This window comes from Monodelphis domestica, chromosome 3 (genome assembly GCF_027887165.1).
Source record: "Monodelphis domestica isolate mMonDom1 chromosome 3, mMonDom1.pri, whole genome shotgun sequence".
In the NCBI taxonomy this organism is placed as follows: Eukaryota; Metazoa; Chordata; class Mammalia; order Didelphimorphia; family Didelphidae; genus Monodelphis; species Monodelphis domestica.
Genome location: NC_077229.1, coordinates 71,545,646 through 71,562,198, shown reverse-complemented (window position 1 = coordinate 71,562,198; position 16,553 = coordinate 71,545,646). Strand labels below are relative to the sequence as shown.

At 40.3% G+C, this 16,553-nt stretch overlaps 1 protein-coding gene across 7 annotated transcripts in view; it reads right to left on the bottom strand.

Annotated features, from left to right (window-relative positions):
• The window catches only part of MIER2 (MIER family member 2), a 56,125-nt gene extending 47,884 nt beyond the window's left edge, over window positions 1-8,241 (bottom strand). For 2 of the 7 annotated variants that reach the window (XM_056822093.1, XM_056822098.1), the window contains exons 1-2: window positions 8,099-8,241; window positions 20-165 (exon numbers count right to left, since the gene is read on the bottom strand). In XM_056822093.1, coding sequence (XP_056678071.1) covers window positions 20-165; window positions 8,099-8,171 — 219 coding nt within the window. In that variant the 5' untranslated portion in view covers window positions 8,172-8,241. Of the gene's footprint in view, window positions 1-19; window positions 166-1,356; window positions 1,445-7,800; window positions 7,821-8,098 lie in introns of those variants that run through there. The other 5 variants (XM_056822092.1, XM_056822095.1, XM_056822094.1 and 2 more) reach the window with 5 other exon arrangements.
• Between the last annotated feature and the right edge of the window lie 8,312 nt (window positions 8,242-16,553).

Here is a 16,553-nt window from a genome sequence, read left to right as displayed (position 1 = left end):
GACTCATCTTACTATGTACCTGGGATGTATTGAAGCTTTTCTCCAGTTCTTCTAATGACTTTTCTTTGTCCCGTGTTTCACCTTCTTGTTCTTCTCGGATACCGTAGTTGTGGGACAAGATCTCTGACAGGTTGAATCGGTGGTCATCAGAGCCCATGGACACAACTGTGAAGGATAGCAATCTGAATGAGTTTCCCTGACTTGTAGAATGGCTAGTAATTGGAGCAAAGACTCTGCTCTCCCCTAATTCTACCTTTTGCCATCCCACTCGTTCTTTAAAAGACCAAGTCAAATGTAGCCTCTCCTCACAAATTTGCCCATGTTCCCTCAGTTGGAAGTGATTCCTTTATCATCTTATTTCACACCAATTTATACTCTTATACTCTTCTTATATACTTGTTCTAATCTGAATATTATCTGATATTTGTCCTATTAAACTGAAGTTCCTTAAAGCAAGGAACCATGTCATACTTATCTTTGTATATTTCCCTAGAGGCACATGTCCTTAATATATATTTGTTGAGTTTAATTCTATCACATCAACCACATGAATGACTCCCAGAAAATATACCTGGGCTTCTCTAGTATTAGATACTAAGAAAGATGGGAGAAATTGAAACCATTAAGGCAACTGGGAAAAGAGTCTTAGAAATCTGTTGGAATGACACAGAAGCATTATTTTTATAAATAACTTCATTTTGGACAAACTGTCCATCAGCTTCTTCCTTGACCAGCACTATTCCCCAGAAAGGCCAATCTAGGCCCCAGTCCTGCCCCAGTTCTGCTCAGATTACCTTATGTCAGCTCGAGTAATATTCAAGTTGAGCTCTATAATACCACTTGCTACTGCACAGATTTGTATAAACCACAAATCAATCAATCATTTAAGGGCTGGATCAAACCCATGAAAGAGGTTTGAATCTTATCCCTTGACATCAGTTTTATGTAAAAGGTTGTCATCTGCTTTTGCCATCATGTTTCCTAACTGGAATAGAAAACTCCATATAACCAGGCTCTCTCTTTGCTCCCTTTGTTTGGCCAAGCAAGCCACAAGGCCAAAGAAAGCTGTGCTTGCCCATAAGGAGCAAAGAATCTAGACAGAACCCAGTTTTTCTCTTCCTTGGGTTCTCACTAGCTTAGAATGGAGAAGGGGTGGGTGAGTCCTGTCTGAGCCCTGGGCAGTCTCCACTCACCAGTCTGTCCCAAAACAAATAAACAGCACAGAAGTTAGAGACTCAGCTGCCAAGTGACAAATGGGGAAGGGGATTGGCCTCAGCCTTGGCAGTCAAGTGCCAGGGTGCCCGTGCCCGTGGCTGGAAGCAGAAAGGAAAGCCATGAAAACTCGAGGGCAAATACCTGCTGCTGTCTGCAGGCCAGGCTCCCCGGGGCATAGGCCGTGAGCTGGGTAGGAGACCACCCGCGGGCTCTGCCTCCCCGCCGAGGCCTACGGAAGGAAACAGACACCAATGGATCATGTGATGGTCTGCCAGCAATTGTTCCCTACTTTCTTATGCCCAGAAACTTCTTGATTGTCAGTCCACACCTCCCTCACCCCCCACCCCACCTCCACTCCCCACCATATACTTTGGACTCTGGGAAAATTGGTGCCGGTGAAGTCTAAATGAACTAACAGATACAGTGACCTGGTAGGCTAAACTTTAGGAAAGTGAAAAGTGACTGCAATGGTGAGTCATTCACCAAAGGGGCAAAAGACAGAAAGTACTTTTCCACAAGTATATACTAGAAGCCCCACTATAACAAAAGGACCTCACTTTGCCACGGGACCCTATTATACGGGAGATGACAGCAATCCTTGACATGTAGGCTTTTTGATCTATTAGTAACTAAATCATCCTAGGCTGGACCTAGGAAGGAACCTGCCTTTTATACAAGAAGTCCATACAACAGAAAGGGTAAGAGACGCTAAATTATGTAAAAGAAAAGACTTTTTGGTGTTTAACTCCCTTCCAACTTCTAGCAGGGAGAGAGAGGAGGAAGAGGGAAAGAAGGAAGGAATGATTCATTAAGTACCTATTATGTGCCAGGCACTCTGCTTTACAAATATCCACATTTGATCATCATGACATATCTGGGATTGAGATATAATCCCATTGCAGATGAAGAAACTGAGATATATAAAGGTAGTTCCCATGGGTTACACAGCTAGTATCTTAAAAATGGATTTGATTTCAAATTTTCTTGACTCCAGGCTCAGTGCTCTATCTACTGTACCACTTTGCTGCCTCTAATCATAAAAATAACAGATCATATCCACTATCCACTGAGAACAAGGGATCTTCTTCTTTCTGCATATCTCAAGATATCAGACAAGCTATTTCATCTCCCCCCCACCTTTTACTCTATAGATTTTGCTCTAAAATGAGGCCAACCTCTTTAATGATGCTGTCTCAAAACTTGCCTTTGGGAATTGCTTTCAAGACCTGTTATTCTATTTTCTAAATATCTTCAATAGTGGCAAATCTTTGTTTTGCAGGCATATATGGATTTTAGAAATAATGTCTTCTGGAACCAAATCTGAACAATGAAGCAGAGATAAGAATGTGTGTATGCTGTATAAAAATAGGACTAGATTTAGGAGCTGAAGGGATCTTAGAGGTTAAGTGACTTGTCCAGGTTCACAGAACTATTGCCTCAAATGAGTTGTATTATGCTGTGTAAATTGCAAAAGGAGACAATGAAAGCACTATATATTCTAACAGATCGTTGGAACTAGATTTCTTGGAATTCATCAAGTGATTATAATAAAAAATCTTATATGCTTCCTATTCCTCATGAAAATAACAAATTTGAGTAATAATTTCAAGATCCTTTAAAATAATCTTATCTAGTTTCCTTCAAAGCTCAGCTCAATGATGCCTCCTACATAAAGTTTTACCAAAGACCTCAACGGTGCCCCTCTAATTACTTTATATTTACCCTGTCCTTATATGTTTGTTTCTACTCATTTAATGTAAGCCCCTTGAGGGCAAGGATTATTTCTTTTTTGTCTCTGCATTGCCAGCACACTGAAGAGGTTTAATAAATGCTGCCGATAAATTGATATTTTAGATAAAAGTCACATGACTGATTTTCCTGTGTCTTCTGGACTGCCTGTAAAAGCAATTTTAAATGTGATTTTAGCAAAGCTGGGTAACTTGTCCCAGGGTGCCAATGGCCCTAAAAACTCAACTCATCTTTCTAAAACAACATTCTCACTTGGTTCTGAATCTTTTGGAAATCTCTACTCTAAATGATCCAGGAAGAAAGCAAATGTGAGCCCAAAGGTCCTCACCACCTAAAGACTGATTTTATGACAATAACAAAGGAAAAGTCCAGTTTTAGCTAACTCTTGGGTCCAAGCATTCAACAAGCATTTATTTAGCTAGGCAAACAGTAGGGGCTGGAAAAGTTTAACCAAAGTGGGCTCTCAAAATTCAACTTCTTTCTCTGAGCCAGCTCACTTTACAAGAATTCCCATGTAGGGTTCCCACCCAATACTGTTTCTCTGCAGTAGCTGCTCTGCCAGCAATTGCTTTAATGCCTTGGTTTCTCTTCATTTTTGGTAGTAGAGTCAAGTGGTCTCTTTGTAAATGCAGGCTCTGTAGCCATGTCATTATTTAGGAATACTCTTTTGACATCTGGTTCTGAACCAAGTGCAAAGTTGTCTGGGATCTTCACAGAGTAGCATATTCTATGGAAGTGGAGCTCACGGTATTGCTGAATCCCTGAATAAATGATGGGTTAAAGTAGCACCATGAGAATACATGTAGCCTCCAAGAGTGGCTACTTGGACATAACTGAGATACTGAAAAGTCTTCATGTAGTTGTTTTAAAAGCCATTCACATAACCTGGGAAGTCAGATCTAATACGTTTATTATATATTTTATTCATATCTTGTCTCCCCAATCAGATAATAGTCCATTCACGAGTAGGGGTCATGCCTCCTATTTCTCTTTGCCTCCCCAAAAATCTGGTCTAGCAGAGTTTTTGTGCAGAACCCAAATATCTGTTAACTGAAAAAATGTGGGAGAACAAGGCAAGGCACAGAGGTACAAGATGTTGACAGAGAGAACAATGATTCTTACTCCCCATGGTTGGGACCTTCACTGATTCAACCATGCCTTAATAACAGGGCAAAGCTGCTGATGGAATTGTCTTCTGATGTAAATCACTTTAATTTTCCCATGAAGCTGACAGTACTGACCTGCCCAGCTAGTAAAACTGATGAAGACGCTACCAATAGCAGAAAGATTTATGGACATTTCTAGGACTAGAAATCGAGGGAAAGTCTCATTGTTACTGGTGGTGCTCACAAGTCTTGATGCCCTCCCTAAAAAAAACTGAGCTGTTCTAGAGAATCACTGGCAGAAAGGCCCATTCTGCAACACCGAATAGAAGGATCTAGTGGAAACAACTATCCTTCACAGAGCTCTTCCTCAGAACCAATCATGCTCTAAGGTCATTGGCCATTAGGTAATGCAACCATTCATTGTTATGGAGGTCACTTTGCAAAACTATTCCTTTTCATCTAAACACCAACTAGACTTTCAAGAAGTTCATTAATGTGGCATCTAAGCCACTCTTCTGTCTTCATTTTGGAATACCTACGTCGGGGAAAAACAGTGGAAAACCAATCGTGTACAACTCAAGATACTTGGTATAAACTAAATGACGATATTCCCAATAGATCCTTTAATCATAGTATCTGGTGGTAACCCTGGATCAATCATTGTTGGTTGGTATAAACAATCAAAGTGTTGGGAAGGCTGTAGTTTTAATTCCTTCAGGAACTGATTTACACTAGCTGGTCTATACCTGTGTTAGGCCAAGACTTAGGCCATTAGCTCTAAGCTTCAACTGAAGAACTACAATAGTTAGGAAGGAAAGAAAAGAAAAGAAAGAAATCACCATTCAAAATCCTCAGACTTTCCAATGACCAAAGAATAAACCTAAACTCTTTAGATGACCTCATCAACCTGAGAAGCACCCTACTTTTGTGGTCTTCTTTTCCTTTTTCTCATGTCCCAGCTTCACTGGAGCACAGTATACTTACTCACATACTGGTCCTATGTAGGCATGACCTTTGATTTCTTGTCTCTGAACCTTTGCTAACACCTTCCTTTAGGCCTTGAAGGTCTTCCCTGGGACACTAAGTCACTTGCCAAGATCCCTAGCATTTATTCTTTAAAACCTAGCCCAAAGAAAACCTCCCTCTTGAAGTCCTCCTTGAATCTGCCAAAAGGAAATAGCTTTCATCTTTGAATCCCCACGGTACTTTGTATTACTATTAATAATAAATGCTAATATTTAGCCTCTGACATAGTGGTTGTGTGAATCTGGGCAAGTTGCCTAACCCTTCTGTACTCTAGGTAGGTCTCAAAAACTTCAGGTGGCAAAAAAAATGCAGTTTGTATTAATAGAAGTTCTCTACCTCAAAGAAGTCAGGGTTCCAGTCTCTTATCTCTTTAAGGATTAAGAACATTAATCTTACAGAAAAACATAGACAAGAGCAAGACGAACAAGCAAGGATGGATTGCAACCTTTATTTTTGGAAGGGGCATTCAAATCAATGGGATCACAAATCCATTCAAATGGGAATTTTTAGACTTATGAAGCCTTTTCTGTATAATGACCCTGAGGGCAATCATCATCATCCCACTTATATAAGTGAGGAAATTTAGATTCAAGGTACAGTTAAAGATAACAGTAATAATAGCTAACCATTTACTAATGCTTTAAGTTTTGCAAAATGTCTTATTTGGTTTTCACAACAATCTCCAGTAGGTGCTACTATTATTCCCATTTTATAGATGAGGAAACTGTGGCAGAAAGCAGTTAAGATACTTGTCCAGGCCCACACAGCTGTTATGAAGCTAGATTTGAACTTAAATCTTCCTGACTACAGGTCAAATGTTTTATCCACCGTCACATGCCTTCTTTAACACCTGTATCAGAACTAGAACTCAAGTGCCCTTACTCTATTCCTAGAGTTCTTTTGGCTACATCAGACAGCCTCCTCACAGACCTTTAAGAATAGTGGAGAATGACTGATTTTAAAGCTTCTTAATATTTAAGACCCTAAACAATCTAGCTCAGGCCTGCTTCTCTCATAAAATACTCCCTTCCACATATTCTTAAATTCCAGTATAACTGAATTATTATATTCTTAATCTCATGTCCTGATCTTCATTCTCCCAACTCTCCTTCCACTTCCTTCAAAGTCTCGCTAAGGTGCCATCTCTTAATGAAATCCTTCCTGCCTTTCCTGAAATCCTCTCTTCCAGACCTCAAAGTAATCTTTCCTTCCTTAAATTTCTCATAATATTTTATCTGGATTTCTTATTGTCACTGTGAATATCTTTTCTCTATTAGATTGCAAGTCTCTTGAAACCAAAGTATAGAAGTATACAAAGTATAGAAGCTACTTTGTATCTCCAAGGACAGGCATATAGTAGATGCTTAATGTTTGCTAAATGTACAGAAGCTTAAATGAATTAATATGGTGTTGGATGCAAGAGCAGAGTAGGTGACCACTAGAATTTGCAGAAATTGACTCAATGACTCCAGTATAACTAAATGCCTATCTCAAATCAATTCATTCACATTTTACTCTAATGATTAATGACCTCAATCAATACAAAACTGTCAATAGGACACTAGCCTCTAGGCTTTGCCAAGAAAACAACCCAGGTCCTGAGCAACACTTACCTGCCACCTTGTCAGGGAACAAGCTCCCTCTTACCCAGGTAGCTTTAATACACCACAGGACATCAACCACTGAGTCTCTTAGACTACTGCTACCTGCACTGTTGATCTATGTCATTACCCTGGGGTCCCCAGAAAACCCACTTCCCTGGTGTGAGAAGCAGAATGGTGAAATGGAAAGAGACTGGGCTGGAGGGAGGGAACAAATTGGCTTATAGTCCTGTTCCCAACCTCTGATTCACAATGGGAACTTGAGAAATCGCATCTCTTCTCTAAGGTTTTTTCCAGCGCTGCATTTTTGGGATCTCAGATCCAAAAGCCCCTTTCTCTTTACACCACCACCCCAGTCCCGCATTTGCTGCAAAGCCTAACCCTAGGAGCCAGGTTCAAGTGTAACGGCTTATGCAAAAGTTTCTTCCATGGAGAGGAGAAGGGGGGAGTATAGGAATCCAGGCACCTCCGCTGCAGCAAAACGCAAAGCTCGCAGGTCTGCGAAGCAGCCGCGCTCGCGCAAAGAGCAGGGAGGGTAATGCAGCGCCGCAAACATTCCCTCCCCTCCCCTCCCCACCCCACCCCGCGTAACTCCCTCGCAAACCCCGGGAGAGCCCCGCCCAGCCCCGCCGCACCCGGCCAATGGCCGGCCTAGCTGGACCCAGGGCGAGCGCTCCTTTCTCAGCGCAAACAGCGCGGAGAGCGCTCAGTAAAGTTTGCAAAGGCGCCGCGACTCTTAAGATGCGCGGAGCGTCACCTGGAGAGCCGCGGTGCAAGAGCGGGGGTGGGGGGGGGTAGCTCATAGAGAAGGGGGGAAGGAAAAGCCTTAAGATTCCCGCCCCCCCCGCCCCTTTTCACCGGGACGCTAAGCCTCACTGCACTAGGCTTGCTTCGCAAAGTTTGCAAGCGCCGGGTAGGTGCGCGCCGACCCCTCCTCCCATCCAGCACCCCCAGCGAGAGCGCGCGACCCGCCCCCCCTCCCATTCTCAGCCCCAACCCTGCTCCACCCCCCACTCGGCCGCCCGCAGCCGCCCCGCTCCTCCGCCCCCCCCTTCCCCCCTGCCAGCCCAGCAGCGCCGAGGCCAGCCGCCGCACATGCGCACCCCGGCCCGCAGCTCACTATTGCGCCGCCGCGGAGCTCGGCCCGTGGCTCGCTATGTGGCAGCCGGGGGCGGTTGGCGGTTGGGGGGGAAGAGGAAAGCTGCGCGCGGCCCCCGGCGGGAGGCGGCCCGCCTCGGGTCCTCGCGCCCCGCCACCAACCCTTTCCCCCGTCCCGGCTCTTGTCCCCGTCTGTATCTCGTCAGCGGCGGGCCAGAAGGGGTCACGGCCCCCGGGAAGTGGGGGGCTGGAGGGATACGGCAGCGGCGGCGGGCGGTCCTCGGCCAACCCCGGTTCACTCACCTCCGCCATGGCCGTGTGTGAGCGGGAGGCGACGGCCGCGCCGGGAGCCCCGGATGTGAAGCCGCCCGCTCATTGGCTGCAGCCGCCTCCATCAGGAGGCAGGGGGAGGCTGCAGAGACTGGGAGGGAGGGGTGGGGGGAGGAGTGAGGGGAGGGGCCAGGAAGGGGAGGGGCGGTAGGGGGAGGGGCTACAGAAGGGTAGGAAGAGGGGCGGGACCAAGAGACTGTGAGAAGTAGGAGGAGCAAGGAGGGGAGTAGGTAAAGAGTGGGAGAATCCTGGAAGGGGAGAAAGGAGGGGCTTGAAATTAAAAAAAAAAATTGGAGAGAAAGTAGCGGGGCGGGGAAGGGGACAGAGCACTAGGAGCCGAGAAGGGGCGGGACTTCAAAGGAAAAGGGTGAGGGTCTAGAGAGTCAGGTTCCTGGAGAAGACTTGAGAGAGGAAAGAACCCTCGAGGGCAGAGAAGAGCCCTTCTGCCCCCAATTCACTAGATGACTTTGGACCATTCCTTTCCCCTTTCTGAAAGTGTTTTCTTTTTTGGAAATCCACGGAGTTGAACTCCCTGCTCCAAAAACCTATGGTGATGGGAAGATAGCTTGGTACAAACAAAAGGATTTGAAACTTGGAGTCTAGAGGACTTAAGTTCATATTCCAGCTTGGAATTACTTTTCTGTTTGGATAAGCCCAGAAAGTCACCTAACCTCACTGGCCCTCAGTTTCCTCATCAGTAAAATGAGAGGTTGGATCAAGGCCCCTTCCAGCTCTAACTCTTATTGGCCCAGTAAATCCTATGATCCTCTGAGTCCTTTCCCTTGAGAACATCCCCTTCCCCTCCCTTCTCAGTGCTTATTCCAAATATAACTTACTTAACCCATTGATCCCTTTCCCGTCCCTTCTCATGTCTTCTAAATATAACAATTAACCCTTTGATCACCTTCCCCTCAGTCCTTCCAAATATAACTTACTGAACCCTAGTGTTGTGAGTAAACTTTACACTGGGTGGGTCTGGACTCACAATCTAATTATATGCTTCCCTGAGAGCAGGGATTCCTCAGTATTCCCGAACTAGCTTGAGGCACTGCCTCTTCATGATTGGTTTACAATTTTTTTAAATGGCCCACAATCTAGCTAATGCTTTTAGGTTTTGCAAAAAACCCTTTTCTTACTCAATCTCATTTGAACCTTGTAATTCAATAGGGTAAGTCAATCAGTCCATCAATAAATGGTAGCTCAGTGGATTGAGAGCCAAGCCTAGAGATGGGAGGTCCTAGGTTCAAATGTAGCCTCAGACACTTCCCAGCTGTGTGACCCTGGGCAAGTCACTTGACCCCCATTGCCTAGCCCTTACCACTCTTCTGCCTTGGAAACAATACACAGTATTGATTCCAAGACGGAAGGTAAGGGTTTTAATTTAAAAATAAATAAATATTTATTAAATGTGAAGACATGAGAAGGAAGAGCATTCTAAGCATGGGGGGGGGGGGGGGGGGAGCCAAGAGATAGTGTCTTTCTAGGAAGGGCAAGGATGCCAGCATTAAGAGATCACAAAGTATTGGGGCAGGGGAGAGGAAATGGAAGGAAGAGATTATAATCTTAGTGTATTGAGAGCCAGGCCTACAGACAGGAGGTCCTAGGTTCAAATTTGACCTCAGATACTTCCTCACTGGGTGACATTGGGCAAAGCACTTAACCCCCATTGCCTCCTTACCACTCTTCTGTGGAAGGTTAGGGTTTAAAAAAAAAAAAGAGAGAGAGGGAGGGAGAGATCAAATACCTCCAATGTCTAGGAAATACCCCTTTTTTCCTCAAGATTTCCCAATAATCATTAGTAAATAGGGAGGCCTAGTCCCCTGATAGAACAGAATACTAACAAATAAACTTAAAATAAGCATGAGAGGAGATATTAAAAATTATAAGAGAAATAAACAGGAAACAAAAAATAGAAGTTAAAAGTAAAAGCAGGTTCTTTGAAAAGATTAATAAAATTTAACAAACTTTTGGTGAAACTGATTAAAAAGAAGAGGGAAGAAAGTCAAATCAATAAAACACAAGGAGAAATCATAATGAAGCCAGAAGAAATAAAGGAATTATCAGAACTCCTGTGTGCAGTTATATATAAAAACTGAGAACACAAAAGAGAGAAATACCTTCGAAAATGTAAACTCAAATTAATAGAAACTCAAATAGAGATCTTAAATAATCTAATATTCAAAAAGAAAGAAAGAGTTGGTTGGAAAATAACTACCAAAATAAAACAACTCCTGGTCCTGCTGAATTCTATCAAACTCAAAGACTATTTGATATCAATACTATACAAATTATTCTCAAAAATTAAGAAAGACAGCATCTAACACATGCCTTTCATGTGATAAGCATAGTTTTACTGTCTAAACCTAGGAAAAATAAAGTACAGAATGATAGTATAGTTATTATTAATGATATAGATTTAAAATTTTAAAATCCTTGGAGAGAAAGTAAATGGACCCAATGGCTACCCTCACAAGGTTTAGCCGGCCTGTCAAAGCTGTTGCCTGGGGTGTGGCCTCTGCTGCATGCTAGCAGCTACTAGGAGCCACAAGTGAGAGCTGGGTGTCAGGTGAGGGTCAGTGGCTGGAGAGCTGCCCTAGAAGGGCACGACAAGCCCTCCATACCAGAGATACTACCCTTTCCTGAACACCCCATACACCCTATTAAATAAACTGGAAAACACAAATTACTTTGGGAAAAAATTTCTCTATTGGATCAGAACTATTGAGGAAACTGAAAAATAGTCTGGCAGAAATTATACTTTGACCAAAACATTATACTGTATCCCACTTTAAATTCTCAATGGATACATGATCTTCACATTGAGGATCATAAAATAAAATCAGATTACAAGAGGAACAGATCATATACCTTTTACAGGTATGGAAAGAAGAATTATTTGGATTCAAACGAAGAATAGAGTCAATTTCAAAAGATAAAATAGATTACTTATTTCATGAAACTTAAAGCTTCTGTAAAAACAAAATTAATACACTTAGAATAAGAAAGGGAATCATAAAAGGGGGGAAATTTTAATATCAAAATTTTCTGATGAGACTAGTTATATATATATATATATGTATATATATATATATATATACATATATATATATATATATATAAACAATTAACAGACATATATAAGACCAGAATATATATATATACCCCAGGAGGGAAGTGATTAGAATATATACACAAATAGTTCTGTGAATCTTAAAATTTCTCAGACTCTACTTTGGAACATTTGGTTAAGGCTATTCCCCATTTTAAACAATGAAGGTTCTTGGTCAGGAATGTATTGGGAACTCTAACATTACTCCACCCATACTTAGGCATACTTTAAGGAAGATAAAGTTGTAAACTCCTGATGGAACAATGAGAAAAAGTCCCCAACCCATACTTATAGTGAGGCAAAAGCCCTTAAGCTAGGTCTATTTTTAGATCTAATACAAAAAGGTGCTAAGTACCTATGAAGGTCAAATTAATCACTAAAAGGTCAAGCAACTTACAAAGGGCAGGCTTAGCAAAGAGGTGTGAAGTATTCAGAAGATAGTATCCAGAAGTTCTCACCCAGAGAAGGTGAGAACTAAAGAGTGGTGAAAACTAAGAATGGACAGTCCTAGGAAAAGCGTCTACTGTGATAGGTAGATGTGAAAATTTAGGGGAGATGACCCAAGAGAAAATTTTCTTTAAAAGGAAGGAGCTTGAGACCTCTGAGTTAGTTCAGCTTTGGAAGCTGAATTGGAGGTCAGGAGTCAGAGCTGGCTCTCTGAACTCAGTTCAGGAGTTGAAGATTTCAGTGAAGAATTGGAGTCTTGCTTGGGACAAAATCTTGTGGTGAATGATTAAAGACTGACTTAGTTTCTCTCCTAAAGAGAAAGGCCTAGGCCAATTAGCCTAGGCCCTAGCCTTTTCCTATTATTTCCTCTTACTCTGTCTCTTTCCCTTCCCTTAATTCCTTCATTTGTATTAATTAAAATCTCCATAAAACCCAGCTGACTTGGGTATTTCATATTTGGGAATTTTTCCCATGGCGACCACTTATTTTTGATTTAACTCAAGACACTAAAAAATTATCTTTACAGTTTTGGCAATTCAAAGTCTTGAAAACCACATTTTCCCGGTCACAGTTCTCAAAAGAAGAATTGCAAACTATTAACTATATGCAAATCTTAACAGCCTTATAGCTTCACCTTATTCTCTGAAAATTGACAAAAGATGGTTATAGTCAATAGTGAGGGAATGTCAGCAATATAGAAGTCATTGCTGTTGGAGCAATCAATTTGTATAACCATTTTGGAAGGCAATTTGGAATTATGAAAACAAAGTGATTAAAATTGCTATATTTTTGTACACTAAAATATTTATAGCAACACTTTTTGTGGTAACAAAGAACTGGAAATAAAATAGATGTCCATTGATTGGAGAATATCTAAACAAATTCTTGTACATGAATAGGATGGAATATTACTGTGTTGGAAAAAGTAATGAATGTCAGGAATAAAGAAAAGCATGGGAAGATCTACATGAACCAATGCAGAGTGAAGGAGAGCCAAGAAAAGAAGATATGTAATAACTGCAGCAATGTAGACGGAAAGAACAACCACACACAAAAAATCACAAATGGAAATTGCAAGATTATAAAAAGAACTTGAAAGAAGAGATGTAAGAAAACATACCCACATCCCTTTGCAGAAGTAGGAAGTCTACATGTTGTACATTGCAAATAGTTATACTTTTTCTATATATTTATCAATAATGTTTGGTTTTTCCTCTTTCTTTTTTTGTCTTAAAAATACTTTGTTATTTGGGATGGCTCTCTTGGTAAAGGTAAAGAGACAGTTCTTCCAAATTTCATTCCATGATGCAAAAATGACATTGATATTTTAACATGGAAATTCAAAATAGAGAAAGAAAATGATAGATAAATATCCCTAATTAATATATTCATAAAATTTTTAATAGAAATCCTTACCTTCTGTCTTAGAAAAATATTAAATTTTGGTTCCAGACAGAAGAGTAGGAATGGCTAGACAAATTTGAGCTAGATGACTTGCCCAGAATCACACAGCTAGGAAGTGTCTGAGATCAAATTTGAACCCAAGACCTCCTATCTCCAGGTCTGGCTCTCTATCAACCTAACTGCCCCCGTGCAAAAATTTTAATTAAAATATTGGTAATGAACCTAATACAATATCTCAAAAAACATTATATCCTATAAGTATCCTGACTTTATGATGCAAGGATGGTTCAATATTAGAAAATATAATTGACCATATTAATAATAAAAACAATAAAAATCATATGGCCATTTCAATAGATGCAGAAAAACCTTTTGCCAAAATACACCAGTTCCTATTAAGTATGTTAAAAAGGATACTAGAAGCCTTTCCAATAAGATCAGGAGTGAAGAAAGGATGTCCATTATCACCATTATTACACAATATTATACTAGGAATGCTAGCTATAGGAAAAAGGCAAGAAAAAGAAATTGAAGGAATAAGCTTGGGCAATGAAGAATCAAAACTCTCACTTTTTGTAGACATGATAATTCACTTAAAGAACTCTTGAGAATCAACTAAAAAATTTAAACAATTTTAGAGAGTTTCAGGATATAAAATACATCCACAGAAATCAACATTTCTGCAAATTACCAACACTTCAGCAGCAATAGATAAAAAGACAAATTCCATTTGAAATAACTGCAGACTGCATAGAATACTTGGGAGTCTATTTGCCAAGACAAACTCTACAAGCACAATTATAAAACTCTTGATACAAATAATGATAGATATACATTACTGGAAAAATATTAATTACTTATAGGTCAGCTAAAAAGCCAATATAATAAAAGTGATGATACTACTTAGATTAACTTATTTATGCAATCAAACTACTAAAAGACTGATTTCTAGAACTAGAAAAAGCAATTACAAAATTCATTTGGGGGCAGGGAAAAGTTCTAGAAGGCTGATGGAATCAGTTTTTCCAAAATGGGAAAGAAGGGCAGCTAGGAGTGCCAAATCTCAAACTATACCACAAAACATTGGGTAAGAAATAGAGATATTGATCAGTGGAATAGGTTAAGTATACAATATGCAAAGCAAATTATCACAGCAACCAAATGTTTGATAAATACAAAAAATCCAGCTACTGGGGTAAGAACTCACTCACTCGTCAACAGAAATTGTTAGTAAAACTGGAAAGTAGTCTGGTAGGAACTATGTATATAAACCAATATCTCACAACGTATACCAAGAGAAGCTCCAAATGGGTACTGATTTAGACATAAAGAGTGACATCATAAGCAATCATGAAGCTGTAATCAGTTCAACTGTCCTAGAAAGCAATTTGGAACTATGTCCAAAAAAATTGTTAGACTGTGCCTGCCTATTGATTAGGTGAAACAGCTATTCAATCCACACACCAAAGAGATCTTTTAAAAAGAGGAAACAGATCATAGGAACAAAAATTGTTATAGCAGCTCTTGTTCTTTTTTTTTTTTAAATAAAAACCTTCATCTTCCATCTTGGAATCAATACTGTGTTCTAAGGCAGAAGAGTGGTAAGGGCTAGACAATGGGGGTTAAGTGACTTGCCCAGGGTCACACAGCTGGGAAGTGTCTGAGGCCAGATTTGAACCCAGAACCTCCCATCTCTGGGCTTGGCTCTCAATCCACTGAGCTACTTAGCTGCCCCTTATAGCAGTTCTTCTTGTGGTGATAAAGAATTGGAAATTAAGGGGATGTCCCTCAATTGCAGACTGTCTAAACAAGTTACAGTATATGAAAGTGATAGAATATGATTCTTCTATAAGAAATAAAAGAAGGGATTGGTTTCAGAAAAATTTGAGAAGACATATGAATTGATGCAAAGTGAACAGAATGTGTCTTTCAGTCATTTCAGTTGTCAGACTCTTTGTGACCCTATTTGGGATTTTCTTGGCAAAGATATTGGAGTGGTTTGCCATTTCCTTTTCCAGCTCATTTGACAGATGAGGAAACTAAGGCAAATAGGTCTAAGAGATTTGCCCAGAGTCTGAGCCTGTATTTGAACTTAGGTCTTCCTGTCTCTAGGTCTAGCATTTCTATCTACTGAACCACCTAGACCTAGGAGAACAATTTATATCATAACAACAATATTGTAAAAATAATAAACTTTGAAAGACTTAGGAACCCCGAGCAACACAAAGAACAACCACAATTCCAAAGGATTCATGATGAAAATATTCTCTCCACCTACAGATAGAAAACTGGTTTAGTCAGAATACAGACTGAAGCATGTTTTCTTTTCTTCCTTCCTTCCTTTTTTTTCTTCAAATGATTAATGTGGGCATTTGTTTTTCATGACTATATATATTTGTAATGACTTTTGTTTTTCTCATGTCAGTGGGTAGAAGAAGGAGAGAAGAAAGGGAGAGAATTTGGAAAATAAAATAGAATTAAAAATAAAAAAAATACTGTAAGCATCCAGAGAGGGTTTCAGGTTTTAAGGAACTACATCCAGAATCACATAAAACTTAGTGGCATCTACTAAATACCAAAGGAGATCTTGGAATACAATATTCCGAAAGGCCAACATATAGACTTACAACAAAGAATAACTTACCCTTCAAAGCTGAGTATAATCATATAAGGAAATAAACTGATCTTGAACAGAATAAGTTACTGATGAAAACACAAGAACCAAGTAGGCATGTTGAAATATAAACAAAAGATCCATAAGAAATCTAGAAATTTTTGAGCAATTAGAAGATGCTGTATGATAATGTAGTATGAACTTTCTAAAGACAAAACAAATGTTCTTTTAGAGTGTTAATATCTTCAAAGAGTATTGAGGGAGCTAAAAACAAAGAAACCAAAGGAGCAGAGGTCTTGGGGGGTGGGTGGGGCAGGGGCTTCTTCTGATCTGAGGGATTTACAGGGAAAAGAAAAGGGAGGGCAAAAGGAGGAAAGAAGGAACAACGGGATGAACCTTGCTTCTCATAATTGGGATGCTAGACTAGGAGAGCATACAAACATGGAGGAAGGTATGGGGAGAAGAGGGCATCAGCTGAAGCTGACTTCCTTGAAAAGGACAAAGGAGAATTAAATACATATGCAAACAGTTTGAAGTAAAAATATATCAACCTAAACTGGAGAATAAAAGGAGATAGAATAGGGATTAAGAGGGAGAATACCAGGGAGAGAATAGTCATAAGGAAAACAGAATTCGTGATCCAAGGAATTAAGAAGATGGGGAACAAGGGAAGAAAAAAATAACTAGAAACCTAACAGATTACCTTAGATTGCCTCTTAGACATTGGGGAATGTTTGAGCAAATTGCATATGAATATAATGGAATATTATTGCCCCACAAGAAACGATAAAAGAGTCAATTTCTTGGAAAATTGGGCCATATGAACTGATGGAATGAAATGAGCAGAACCAGGA